The following is a 15,018-nucleotide window of genomic DNA, read 5'->3' on the forward strand; positions in this document are numbered from 1 at the left end:
TTGGGAAATCTTTTTGTATCCAAATCCGGCTTTAAACTTCTTCACAACAGTATCTCGGACCTGCCTGGTGTGTTCCTTGTTCTTCATGATGCTCTCTGCGCTTTTGACAGACCTCTGAGACTATCACAGTGCAGGTGCATTTATACGGAGACTTGATTACACACAGGCGGATTGTATTTATCATCATTAGTCATTTAGGTCAACATTGGATCATTCAGAGATCCTCACTGAACGTCTGGAGAGAGTTTGCTGCACTGAAAGTAAAGGGGCTGAATAATTTTGCACGCCCAATTTTTCAGTTTTTGATTTGTTAAAAAGTTTGAAATATCCAATAAATGACGTTCCACTTCATGATTGTGTCCCACTTGTTGTTGATTCTTCACAAAAAAATACAGTTTTATATCTTTATGTTTGAAGCCTGAAATGTGGCAAAAGGTTGCAAAGTTCAAGGGGGCCGAATACTTTCGCAAGGCACTGTGTATATATATATATATATATATTTTAACACACACACACACAGATTTTCACTTTGAACATATCAGTAGGAAAAAAATCTAATACTTGAATCCCTTTTTAGATTGAATTTTAAGGCAGCAAAATGTGAAAACTGTGCAAGGGGTGTGTAGACTTTCGCTAGGCACTATGTATTTGGGGTTTGATGGGGCTGCTTCAGGTGAGAGCAAAGGACTGACTGATCACTATAACAAATGTTATAGTATGCTGTACGAGCAGAAAGTTACACAGGTAGAGAGGCTACAGTCCGTACTTCTCATTGTCACTTGACTATCAGTATAATGTAAAGAAATCACTGAGACTTGAGTGAACTGCACAGTCTGTAGTTAAAAATAATTGGAGTACAATGAACAATGCTAATAATAAATAATTTATTAATGGGATAGAAATGTAAATTATTCAATAAATTATATTATTTTGTAAGTGCTTCACAACAAAGGCAAGAACAAGGAAAATATTTGTACTTGAAAAACTGGACAGCTCCCACTTAGGGCAAATCTAAATGTACAGAATAAACACAAACAGGCTATGTAACTTATTGGAGTACAAAACTGTCCAACGCCTGTAAAATAACTGTAGTGAAAAACCATTCTGGGCAGGTCATTCACATCTTAACCGGATATGAAAATAATAAAGGAATTAACAGGAAGTACAGTATTATTGATGAACATGTTATCTAATCATCATGAGAGTGCTTTTGATAATCATCTCTGCTCTTTTCTGCTACGTTGTCATCCACAGACACACAACACAAAAACATGACTAGGTTTGGACAGGGAACATCATTATTGTGCGTGACTCAGGGAAGAATACACAAGATGCACACGTCCAACTCAAACTTTTCTGCAATCTCCCAAGGACATGGATGGATGACTTACATGAACATTTGAGTTAGACACAAACATCTCAAGTTAGGATTCAGCCCTTGAATTCTAGGATTTCAAGAGTTTTGGCAAAGCTAAGAAACTGCATTTACGAATAAGCCCATGTGCAGACCTCAAATCTAAATGGAAAAGTATGTAGTGTAGAATGGAGGGTGAAGTGTATTTATTTTGTTTTTCACATGTATATCTCTGTTAGAGGATGGCGTGCAACTCTGAATTAGTCCTCCTGCTTCTTGAGGAAGAACTGCAGTGCTGAGTCCCACTGGTCTCTAGGAAAGCGGTTGGATAGCTCACAGTAATCCAGTAGCTGAGACACTTTGTCTGCATGGTGACAAAGCAAAGGAATAAAAGACAATTATAATGTGTCTGAAGGAGAAGCTTCAGGATTCTTCACTAATGTTAAAGAATTCGATCAATTGATTAAAATAGTCCCAATTATGGGTGGGCCGGGCGCAGTGTGCGCTAACCAAGGTTGCCAGGTGCACGGTGTTTCCTCCGACACATTGGTGCGGCTGGCTTCCGGGTTGGATGCGCGCTGTGTTAAGAAGCAGTGCGGCTTGGTTGGGTTGTGTATCGGAGGACGCATGACTTTCAACCTTCGATGAGACAAGATAGTAGCTACTAAAAACAATTGGATACCACGAAATTGGGGAGAAAAAGTGGTATTTTATATATATATATATATATGTGTGTGTGGACTATAAACAAAGATTCATACTCATGCACAACTACGCTAACATTTTTTATCTACCTGCTTGTTGCGTTCTGTTGTCTGGATGGTTCTCGCTTGAGGCACAGTCCTGGAGGAAATAAAATAGGAACGTGTCAGTGATCCACAGCATTAAGGCAGGAGTACAGGTGGAGGCCAGACACCATTGTCCACCAGCTGTGAATAAATGGAAGTGTGTGGGGTTAATCTTATCCACCAAAAGATAACTCATCAGGCTTGAAGCTAACCAAACTCAGATACTAACAGATAACTTGAACTTAAAAAACAAGCTTTGCAATGATGTCATTGATCTTGCTTTGTAGTACACTCCTCTGGTAAACACACACATTATTGAAGCATGTAAAGATGTCACAATGTACTCAAATGTTCATCGGAACCATATCCTTAATACTATTAGCATTGCAAAAGCACTAGTTTTAGCTTAATCTCAGGTTAATTGTAAAATAAATAATGACACAAGGCAGGAGACACTATATATCACCCTCTATAGTGCGAGCTAATCTTAGTGTAAATAATAGTATTAGCTGGGCGGTGAGAGGGGAGGAGACAGCTTGTTTACTGGAGGCTAAACCCCTGGCAGGTAAATCCACTGAGGAAGCCATCCATCTGTGTTGGTGATAAACATTCACCGGAAGGCGACAGACATAAAAAAAACAGAAAGACTGACTAAAGAACTGTGGGTCTATTATTTATTTGAAAAGCGTTGCCAAAACATGTATGTGTACGCGTCTGTGTTACCTGTATGAAGGTGGCCAGCAGCACACAGCTCATCTCCTGTTGCAGGATGACCTTGTTCTGGGGGTTGTTGTAGCAGGCCGAGATGAGTGAGGGGAAGAGCACTTTGATGAGGCGCGGGTGGCTGAAGTATTGGAAGGGCAGCTGACACAGTTTCTGCAGCACACTGGGCTGGCGGCCAGACTGCACTATCACCTGGAACACACACACACAGAGTAGGGCCAGTCAACCAGTCAGTCAGCGGCAGTGCCAACCGTAAACTACCACCCTGCACCCCTCCCCGTAAATCTGCTACTAAAGCAACACACAAACACCCATTAGGAGGAGAACTGGAGGGCACAGCCTCCCACCACACAATTACAGGCTAAAAAACACAATGGGATGTTTTGCAAGTACAGTGCCTTCAGAAAGTATTCATACACCTGGACTTATTCCACATTTTGTGTTACAGCCGGAATTCAATTTATTTATTTTCTTCTCAACCATCTACACACAATAATGACAAAGGGAAAACATGTTTGTAGAAATGTTTGCACATTTATTGAAAATTAAATGCATAAATCTCATTTAAATAAGTATTCACACCCGAGTCAAAACGTTGTAGAAACAACTGGATTGTGCAACATTTGCCCATTATTCTTTTCAAAATTTAAGCTCTGTCAAATGGTTGTTGATCATTGCTAGACAACCATTTTCAGGTCTTGCCGTAGATTTAAGTCAAAACTGTAACTCGGCCACTCAGGAACATCCACTGTCTTCTTGGTAAGCAACTCCGTGTTTAGATTTGGCCTTGTGCTGTAGGTTATTGTCCTGCTGAAAGGTGAATTAATCTCCCAGTGTCTGGTGGAAAGCAGCCTGAACCAGGTTTTCCTTTAGGATTTTGCCTGTGCTTAGCTCCATTCCGTTTATTTTTTATCCTGAAAACTTCCCCAGTCCTTAACAATTACAATCATACCCATAACATGATGCAGCCACCGCTACGCTTAAAAATATGGAGTGGTACTCAGTAATGTGTTATATTGGATTTGCCCCAAACATAACACTTTGTATTCAGGACAAAAAGTGAATTGCTTCTCCACATTTTTGTAGCATAACTTTAGTGCCTTGTTTCAAACAGGATACATGTTTTGCAATATTTATATCTGTACGCGCTTCCTTCTTTTCACTCTGTCAATTAGGCTAGTATTTTGGAGTAACTACAATGTTGTTGATCAACCCTCAGTTTTTTCCTATCACAGCCATTAAACTCAAACTGTTTTAAAGCCACCATTGGCCTCATGGTGAAATCCCTGAGCGATTTCCTTCCTCCCCGGCAACTGAGTTAGGAAGGACGCCTGTATATTTGTAGTGACTGGGTGTATTGATACACCATCCAAAGTGTAATTAACTTCACCATGCTCAAAGGGATATTCAATGTCTACTTTTTATTTTTACCCATCTACCAATAGGTGCACTTCTTTGCAAGGCATTGGAAAACCTCCCTGGTCTTTGTGGTTGAATCTGTGTTTGAAATTCACTGCTCAACTGAGGGACCTTGCAGATAATTGTATGTGTGGGATACAGCGATTAGGTAGTTATTCAAAAATCATGTTTTTACCCCTGAACTTATTTAAAAGGGGTTGAATACTTATTCACTCAAGACATTTCAGCTTTTCATTTTTTATTAATTTGTAAAACTGTATAGAAACATCATTCCAATGACATTAGGGGGTATTGTGTGTAGACCAGTGACAAGAAATCTGTTTAATACATTTTTAAATCAGGCTGTAAAGACAAAATGTGGAAAAAGTGAATACTTTCTGAAAGCACTGTAATTGCTGAGCTGTTGTTAAATGGAGGCAATGAGAAATATTAACCGTGAAAAATCTTCTGAATGAGAAAGATCTTGACTTCATTATCAAAAGATACAGGCTTTTATGTTTTACCAGGTTATAGTTGTCTCCAATTGTGCGAGTGTCATTGGGATATTGAACAGCAGACTATATTCCTGTGTGTGTGCTCTGTGCAGTTGAGGTTGAAAGGGCATGCACAGTGCGGGGGAAGGGTGAGTAGACCTCCACTGTAGCCTTGCCACCACCACTTTAAGAAATGAGCAATACCATTACTGGAGTTCTCACCTGGCCGACATCCTGCTCCCCTTTACCAGAGCCCGTCAATCACACGATTACATCCGGCCCACCAATATTAAAACCAAATCCCTCCCAGCCTAGTTTGATTAGAGGGGGGACTGGTCCAAAGGAATTGGTCCTGGCCTAATGCTCAGGGCATCTCCCCAGAGCCTGGGAAGGCAAACCGGGGGGTCACCAGAGTAAATCCTGGCTGGAAAAACACCCCACTGCTTTACAGGTACAGAGACCCGGGCTGGGGCTTAGCTGAAATAGGAACCAGAAGGGCAGGGTGAGGTCTCTTGGCCACAGTGACATAAATTAAGAGGATTTACAAGATTTGGAGAATACACTAACAATACTCTTCCAATGCATTCTCTCTTTGATAATGCACTTTAAGGTTTAAGGGTAGGATAAACAAAACCATAATTCATTGCTTTTATCATTTCAAGCTGAAGCTCCTCAAAGCTGTGTTCTACAGCAGCGTTCAAACGGGCCACATGAGATGCCTCTTCCTATTAACGTCTGTTTAAAGATTCTTTACTGACCAGCAGAAACAAACCACTGAAGAACCTTTTTAGGGGAGTTAATGCTCCCCTGGCAGTCAACTAAAGCAAATTCTCAATGAGAGAGATTAATTCACAAACATGCAGGTTCACTAGGAGGATACTGAAACACCCTGTATTTTCACATTGTCATGTAATGTTTTCACCAAAGGAATGTCTCTAGCTCCATCATAGTTTGTCCACTGACCAGAGGAGGATCTGGTTGTTTTCAAAAATGGAGCTGCTTATTTTCAGTATAGGAGCTAAAGTTGCAGGACTTATGAGCTAAGTTAACAAGATTCTAGATCACCAAATCAATCTTTACCGTTGCAACGCTGCCCGAGGAGGAACTGGCAGAGAGAAAGGTCATACATTTGATTATGAGATCCCAGGTAAAGGAATCTTTCATCAGAACATTGAAAAACACACAAACACTGCAGACTAACAATTTGTTGTTGCAGGGCCAGCTGCTGGACATCATAATCCAGAGCCGTTATAGGTCTCAGAGATTCAGAAGCCAGTATCTGTGTTGGGGCCGATGCTCTAAGGAGACTCAACCCACAAATCATACAGCAATCTCATAATCCTCTGCTATACTACACAGTGTTCCAACTTCCGCCACCTAAACACATTGTCCACCCTCAAGTGCACGCTGCAGGTAGACATAAAACAAAGCTAACTGGCAGCCACAGACCAGAGGTCACTTAGTCCTAGAAAAACCAAGTCTACAGCCAACTTTCCAGGCCTCTCCAGGCGAAGAGCAATAGCAGTGCTCCAAACAGGGATAAGGCCTCCGCCCAGTCTCTCCCTGTCCACTGGAAGTATCTATTCAAACCCTGACATCATAAAAGGACCAGCAAGCGTCTGAAGCCATGAATCAGGCCTCAGTTTAACACAGACCTGTAAAGCTCAAGTGCCTGGTAGCTCTGCTGTGTCTTAACTACAGAGACCTGCCTTTTCAAACAGGCCTGCTCTTTTACGACACTCCATTACATAATCACCTTGCTGTACACCGACAACAAAGAGTGTGTAAAGTTAATGTTCCGAAACACAAACAAAACCTCGGGAATGCCCAAGTTGAAGCGGAAACCAAGCTGAACAGTTCAATGCTGTACAGATGTCAGTGTAGAATTGAGAACACGCATCACACTGGCAAAAAAGGCCATGCAAAAACCAAGGTTAGTTTGCTAGATTTGACAACTTTTAAGATCCAAAGCGATCATGTACTGTAATTCCAGAATAAACTACATCCAGCATATCTTTGATTTGCGACACCCTCCACACATAGGGAGACCATCGTGGATGAGTGGACAGTGGCGGAGTCTATTCTGCATGCTGTCTAGACAGGCCCAGACACCTAAACTAGAGGAACCAGGAGATGTCAGCCTTGGAACAGGGCCACAAATCTGAAGCTCTGGCGCACAACACAAACCAGACCTTCTCCCAAGCCTTCCTCTACACACTGAAGTTACCCTAGTGAAGGAACTGCCCTACTGATAAGAGAGGTGGGCAGATGACATCAGAGGATACTGAGAGAGTATTTTCTGGAAGGGAAGTTAATGCTAAAAGGGCCTTTTAACAACTACCTACCTACCACTCACCCACAGCTGATGGAAGATGTGCACTGAATGCTACGGAAATCATCTACTGACAATCAGATGACGACATGGACAAGAAGACAAGATCCCACCCTGGCTTTTAAGAGACAGGCCAAGAGTATCCGTCTCCTCTAAACCACAAAAAAAACATGGCATTTGCCAAATAACCTGTAATTATTCTAGATTCATCTGCCAACTGACATTGTCAACTTACTCTCGATCAGGTCTCCCCAACTGGTGGCCTGTGTGCAGAAACACTGTAGAAACACCAGCAAATCAACTCCAAGTGATTCTAATTTTGGAAATATTTTACAAACTCTTCTGATGCATAACAGAGAGGTATATGTGATTGTATACATATGTAAGCAAGGTTTGAAATGATTATTTTAGTCAAATATCTTTGTTTGGGCTTCTTGCAGTCTACAAATTATTTGTAATTATGTTCCGGCCCTCTGATCATCCATTCAAGAACAACAGAAAATCGTCCCGCAGCTGAATCTAGTTGATGATCCCTGCTCTAGATCTTACAGCAGATTGGTTGTGAAAGTGCCAGGGCCACAATCACATGAATCATTATGCAAACAGAACCTCTAAAAAGATCTGGAAGTTTATGGGGAAAATGTCCCCCTGAACTACACTAAAGTTAGTTAGACCTGGACTCACCCAAGGTGCATGTAAATCATCTACAAAGCTAACAATCAGGCCCTTTCTTGCCAGTCACCAGTCTGTGTGTTTACTCTGGTGTATAGTAAGACAGTGCATTGGGCTGGCTCCCAAGGTCTGCATGAGCCACACTTCACCCTGGAGGCATGGAGCATTTGGTTTCTTGGCAGTAATGGACTACTGAAGGGACGGTTTCAACATGAGTTTATGGATTACAGGCCCAGAGCTGAGAGTGGGGCTGGGGCCTGCAGGGCAGAGGAAGCGCCCTTGTACAGAATGGGAAGGACAGGGACTTGCCTGGCTGCAGATAACATTGATGTGTGGGATGTCAGTCTGGGAAGGGACCTACTGCAGTTCACAAGCCGCCAGTTTTCTATTTTACACTAGCCTTCATAATGAACTGAAATACTGCATCTGAGTAGTAGATGCATTGCAAGTGTCAGGATGAATTAGTGTAAATTTAAGTAGATTTAGTGACATTTTATTAACCTACTCAGAAATGTCCATAGTCTGGAACCGGTCATGAAATGGGATACATTTGCATACCTTTGCATGAATCTACTTGTGTGTACGTGTGTGGCTATTTTCCATGAATGAGAGAGAGTTTTTCTTAAGACCTCAAAGCCAGGTGTCTGGGTTAAGATGTCAACAGCTTACAGCCATCATTTACTGTTCCCACATTTCAAAGAAGCTCGAGATCACCACCATGAATGATTCACAAATGAATCACTGAAGGTTGGGAAGAAAAAGATGAGCTTACTTAAGAGCCAAGCAATATGGCAGTTAAAAACATTTCATTTAGTCCTCTTTTTAGTGTCTGTCTATGGGTTCTCCCAAAAGACAATGAAAACACATGGCTACATGGCTCTGTGAGCTAAAACACACTTGAAGACACACAAGGCTACATATGTCACTCTCCCAATGGCTTTATGTGTGACAGGCTGAGTTATTCATACCCTCGGAGCAGGGAGAATCTCTCTCTCTACAAAGTCCTTCTTCAAAGTTCTGCGTTTTATGAGCAGCATTATTTCTAGCGCACACATATAAACAAAGGCTGGTGTGCCTGTCCGCCGACAGTGAATCAGCAGTCTGTGTGACCGCACGGGTCGCGGGTCGGCCTGTTTTTGTGCTCTGCCAATGCTTACATTAGCCTGAGAAAAGCTAAAACTACTCCAAATATTTCCCTCTACTCCATCCATCCTGCTCTGCTCTGTTCCGAGCCCACAACACATGGACACATTCCAGGAACAGTGCCACTGGCCAGGATCAGCTCTGTGGAGGTCGCCAAGGATCACTTTTTATGTTTCCTCACATTTTCTCAACAGGGCTCTCACACCTATCAAAAGCTACAATAAACAATAAAAGGAATTCTGCTAACAAGTCCTAAATGCTGATTGCACTCTTTGGGATGACTTTGGAGCAGATATAGAAAAAGGCATCATATGATCGTCCTACATTTTTTAGCAGCTTGTGCCCTGAATGGAAGTCACAGGTTAAAAACTGCATTAGGGCATTTCAAATTAACAAAGTGCGCGGGTCATAAATTAATATGCAAAAGGATGCTACTCCCAGGCAGACTGTTAGGTTAACTTTACTGTGCAAGTACAAAGCCCAATCATCTGTCACCCCCTAATTCAATCATCAGTCCTCATTCAATTATCCAATATAATATGCAAATACATCCAACAATGGCATAAAAATGCTAATTACGTACATCAGAATAATTAAATTGGATAGGAGCAGTAGAAGAGAGCTGAACTGCCATAAAGTGGAGGCAGATTCTTTAATTAGGACTAAAAGATCTTTGAAATTAGAATCTGTAATCTGCCTATAAATTGCTGCGTGGTTGACTGCGCCTGTGAAGACAAAGACCTTGTAGCAGAGGTTTGAGTCTCAAAGCTCAACTGCTGGCACTGAGGGTCAGGCTTCACATAACTAATGCCCGGCAAGTGGCCTAGGGTGGTCTAGCGGTCAAGGCTGCTGCCTCCGGTCACATGTAGAGCTGCATCATGGGTTTGAATCCAGCCCACTGCTATTTCAGCACACTTTCTTTCATCTCTATATCCAATAAACTTACAAAGACTTAAATAAATAAAATAAAGCACGGACAACTGTAAACACTGTAGTCTGCTCTTGAGCCCAGTAGACAGACTATGCATTACCAATCTAACTACAAAATAATTGATTTGAATGGTAAATCTCTAGTCTATTGATAAACTGGGTAAATCAAGATGTAGCCTAGGCCTATTCACAAGACAGGTGAATGCATATTCAATAAGAGTGGAGTGTGTGCGTGCATTGAGTTATTGAGCTTGTTTTGGCTAATCTCATGGGGCCACAGATAACCAATTTGAGACTTATTGTACTGATCAACAACCTGCTCCTGTTCAGTAGTGTGTGTATGCCTGCCTGTCACGCGGGAGACCGGGGTTCAATTCCCCGACGGGGAGTAAGGACTGGTTTATAAGGCATATCTAGGGTGTACAATGTAGTCCACAAAGCTAGTCCACTAAGTCCACAAAGCGGAAAATACGCTTCACGCTTTCTGATATGATTTCCAGCCTGTGGAGTCTCAGCTTTAGGGCCCCCGAGTGGCGCAGCAGTCTAAAGCACCTCATCTCAGTGCTAGAGGCGTCACTACAGACAACGTGGTCTGATTCCAGGCTGTATCATAACCGGCCGTGTTTGGGAGTCCCATAGCATAGCATAGCATAGTCCCAAGCATCCAGACGATTTGGCCGGTGTAGGCCGTCATTGTAAATAAGAATGTGTTCTTAACTGACTTGCCTAGTTCTACACATATTGGTTACATAAAGGTTACAGTTAAATTTTAAAAACATTTGAAGAAGCAATCAATTTATTTGTCTCTAAGACCCATGACATCATTCACACACACAATCAGTTCGAGGCTTGAGCAAAGATGCTATTGACTGGGAGAGATGTGAGGCGGGGGAGAGGAAGTGAATGAATAAGGTTTTTGGGGACAATCAACTTTGAAATCAGCAATATTTTGCATTATGGTTTGCATATCATCACAAACAAGGTACTAGGGAAGTGAATTGATGTTAATGCTAGATTCTCATTCTCAGTGGGGCGGCAGGTAGTCTAGTGGTTAGAGCTTTGGACTAGTAACGGAAAGGTTGCTAGATTGAATCCCCGAGCTGACAAGGTAAAAATCTGTCATTCTGCCCCTGAACAACCCACTGTTCCTAGGCAATCATTGTAAATAAGAATTTGTTCTTAACTGACTTGCCTAGTTAAATGAAGGTTAAATAAATTGCAAAATGTGTAGAATAGCATGAGTTTTGCTATAAAACTACACATTTTTCTCTCTGCCCCATGGCAATATGTGTAGAATTGCAGAAAATCAGCTTTAAAACAGCCACAGTTTCTCTCTAGTATCGATAAATGACTGAAGTTTTTAATGTTCTAGTATCAATAAATGACTGAAGTTTTTAATGTTCTAGTATCGATAAATTACTGAAGTTTTGGTCTACCATGCAACACTAGTAACCTTAGCGCCAGGCCAGGACCCACATTACACTAGAGAAAACTGGCTGCTCCACTGGGACAGAACAATGGACCCCGTTACTCTGAGGGACAATAGACAGCCCAACAGCACAGACGTGGCAACACAGGAATCGTTAAAGAGGTGGCTCGTTGCTTTTTTATGAATCACAAAAAAACGACACCCTCTCTTCATCTAATGATACGTTATCAGAAGCATATAAAGGAAACAGAAGTATCCTCATATGGAAAGACGGTTGCTACAGGGCCACACTGAATTCATCATGACAAACCAATTGTCATTCATCTCATATTTCTGAAACAGAACAGACATGTGAAATTAACAGTTGTCCAAAAGCGATCCATGGTGAAAACTAAACAAATAGCATCAACACTAAAGCGGACAAACAAAGCTCATGAAAAAAAAAGACTTCACCTTACTACATACAGTGAGCTCCAAAAGTATTGGGACAGTGACACTTTTGTTTTGTCTCTGTATTCCAGCACTTTGGATTTGAAATGACACAATGACCGAAGTGCAGACTGTCAGCTTTAATTTGAGGGTATTTTCATCCTTATTGGGTGAACCGTTTAGAAATGACAGCAATTTTTGTACATAGTCCCCCCATTTTAGGGGACTAAAGTAATGCAGTGTCATTTTGGAGCAACTGACTGTAAATAATAGAATAGGTTTCTGAACACCTACATTCTTTTGGATGTTACCATGATTACAGATAATCCTAAATTAATTGTAAAAAATTATGAGTGAGAAAGTTAGTGGCATAAATATCATATCCCCCAAAAATGCTAACCTCCCTGTTATTGTAATGGTGAGAGGTTAGCATGTCTTGGGGGTATGATTTTGTGCGTCTAACTTTCTCACTCATCATTATTCACAATTCATTCAGTATTATCTGTCATCATGGTAGCATCCATATGAATGTAGAAGTGTTTAGAAACATATTGTACTCTTATTTACAATAAAAGGGACTCCAAAATGACACAATACATTACTTACAATTGAATTCTATTGGGCACAAAATAATCTGAAAAACAACCAAAACTAACAGCATGTAACACGTTTGTAGAGTCACAAACTTGATGTAGTCTTTTGCGAGCTATTAATGACACCAAATATTTAACTTTTCACTACTTTAATACACAAAAGCACATTTTTCCAATACCTTAGGTCCCCTAAAATGGGGTATTATGTACAAGAATAGCTGTAATTTGACAGTCTGAACTTTAACCTCATAGTCATTGTATCATTTCAAATCTAAAGTGCTGGAGTACAGAGCTAAAACTACCAAAAAAGTGTCACTGTCCCAAAACTTTTGGAGCTCACTGTATTTTAGCACAGTTGTGCATGTTAAAACCTTTACCTGGTTGTCAGGGTGGTTGACAGTGAAGTAGCCCACACAGATGATGACTTCCTGCAGCAGCTCTTCAGAGGAGAGCTGAGAGCAGTACCACAGCAGGGAGCTCACTATGTGGCGGAAGGCAAGGGACAGCCCCTCAGCACCTAGAACAGTCTGAGACAGCACAGAAACATCATCAGCAATTAAACACCACTGAGAAACCACAGAAACATCATCAGCAATTAAACACCACTGAGAAACCACAGAAACATCATCAGCAATTAAACACCACTGAGAAACCACAAACACAAAGCAGACACTAGCTAGCTAGAGACATTCACGAAAACTAACTGGATAAATGAACAATAGTGCTAAAAAGTTGAGAAATCAACACTATGCTGTTAATGTACGAGAAGCTGGATTTGCTGAATTAAAAGAGAGGAGAGGGATGGTTGTGCTTTAGCGGCTACAGACTGGTTGATTTTGTGTACAGAGACTCTGCTAGGGGGTCTCTCCCCAGCCCCAATACCAGGGGTCCTACCAGAGGGACCCCAATCCCCCTGCAGATGAGATGCTATCAGTGGTCCACAGACAGTATTTATTAAACATGTCAGTATGACTGAGCACCACAGGGTCAGCACAGAAACAAACCACTGGAATCAGGTTGGGGTGTATGGATGAGGATTGGACTGGGGACTGTGGGGAGGAGGGGGTTAACAGTCTCCTAAACAACAGGACTTACCTGAGAGGGCCAATCCTGCTATCAGACCTGAGTCTCACTCCTGTCTACACTCTAAATATAACACTCTGCATACTGTAGACATAACCATCTCCCCCAATGTAATCAGTTTTAGGACCTGGGAAGAACAGTAAGACAAACTGACCCTATATTGTGTCTGTCCATATTGTGTCTGTCCATATTGTGTGTGTCCATATTGTGTCTGTCAGTGAATGAATGCAAAGGCTGAATATAATGTGTTTTGGTGTGCACCAAAAGGTTGATGATTAAATGCTATGAATATTATACATTTACTTCAAAATAGACTTTTCCAGTTTGAAATCCCTCTTACCACCCCATTTGGTAGCTGATTCTGGAGCCTAGCAAAATGGCCTATGAGAAGAGGGAGCAGCTCAGCATCCACTGTAGTGCTTATTAGTCAGCACTAGTGTGGGGTAATGTGAACCACAAGGTGAAAACAACTCACAGGCCACAAATAATCATTATTTAAAATGTTCATAAAAATGGTACTGAAACACTTTGACTTCCAGCTGTTTTGAATAGCCTGAGCATGGCGGAGCCGAGGGAGAACGGCCTCTGTGTTAATTACCCACAGGCATTAAAATAATTAATAACTTTCCAACTTTCTCCCTCACACTTTTCTGTTTATGCTCTGCCAGAGCACAGTGAAGCTGTCATTCTCTCTTCATCAGAGCTGAAAATGTATGGCCCTGGCTACAGCACTAATCACTCAGGTCCATCCGCACTGCTGACCCACTGGGCTCCTTTGAACCTCAGCAGGTGACCCCAGGTCACGGGGACAGGCGTGTTTATGTCCGAGAGTTCAGCTTTATCCTAAGGAAAAATACTCCAGTCGTAATGGCAGCAGCTCTGAGAACTGGCCTCTGCTGCCCGATCAGTTACATATGGCCTTGTTGCTGCCAGGAACAGGAAGGAGAGATATTTTCAGTGCTGCTTGATGCTTGTGCACAGGGATATGGGGGTGCTAGTCAATCAAACAGAGGGGCCATAAGGTGACAAGACCCCCTATTTGGAATGTCAGTCTGTGGAATGTGTCCAGCATAATACACCTATGTAACCAGCAAGGCCAGTATATATGAAAAACCTGCACCGCAGCATAATTTATGAGATTACAGTCACTGTAATCAACATCATCTACTGGACCTGAAGGATGAGGGATTCAAGTGTGAGAATGTGTGTCTATTGTACCTCAGAATGAAGGAGTGTGTGTGTGTGTGTGTCATACCTGGAAGGCAGACAGGTCGAGCAAGGCGAAGCTGTTGAGGAAGCGGAGGCCTGTTAGGGCCACCTGGATGACCCCGGGGGCGTAGGGCTCCTGTGGGCTCTGGGCAGCCGGCTCAGGCAGGGAGGAGCTGTGGAGCAGGATGCAGTACAGAGTGTGCACCACACCCACCAGGTCTGTGGACTGCAGCAGGGCTGTCAGTCCTGTGGGGTCTGCACGCTTGTTGTCAAATATACTGGGAGACCTGCAGAGGATACAGGGAATATAAATACACATGTGACATGATCATTTCATTTCTGCTCAATGAACATAGTGACAGAAATGTTATATAGGGAAATGAATTGGATCAGAGTACTCCACATTACAAGATCTCCAAACTCATTATTGCTTACTAAGAA

The 15,018-nt window shown here is 42.0% G+C and overlaps 1 protein-coding gene across 5 annotated transcripts in view; it reads right to left on the reverse strand.

Moving 5' to 3' along the window:
- Positions 1-867: 867 nt before the first annotated feature.
- The window catches only part of scaper (S-phase cyclin A-associated protein in the ER), a 116,099-nt gene continuing 101,948 nt past the window's right edge, over positions 868-15,018 (reverse strand). For all 5 annotated transcript variants that reach the window (XM_021571194.2, XM_021571178.2, XM_021571170.2 and 2 more), the window contains 5 exons: positions 14,624-14,864; positions 12,663-12,812; positions 2,866-3,057; positions 2,149-2,197; positions 868-1,718 (listed from right to left, as the gene is read on the reverse strand). In XM_021571194.2, the coding sequence (XP_021426869.2) occupies positions 1,615-1,718; positions 2,149-2,197; positions 2,866-3,057; positions 12,663-12,812; positions 14,624-14,864 (736 nt within the window). In that variant the 3' untranslated portion in view covers positions 868-1,614. The remainder of the gene's footprint in view (positions 1,719-2,148; positions 2,198-2,865; positions 3,058-12,662; positions 12,813-14,623; positions 14,865-15,018) is intronic.

The sequence above is a fragment of the Oncorhynchus mykiss genome, chromosome 2, assembly GCF_013265735.2.
Source record: "Oncorhynchus mykiss isolate Arlee chromosome 2, USDA_OmykA_1.1, whole genome shotgun sequence".
Taxonomy (NCBI): Eukaryota; Metazoa; Chordata; class Actinopteri; order Salmoniformes; family Salmonidae; genus Oncorhynchus; species Oncorhynchus mykiss.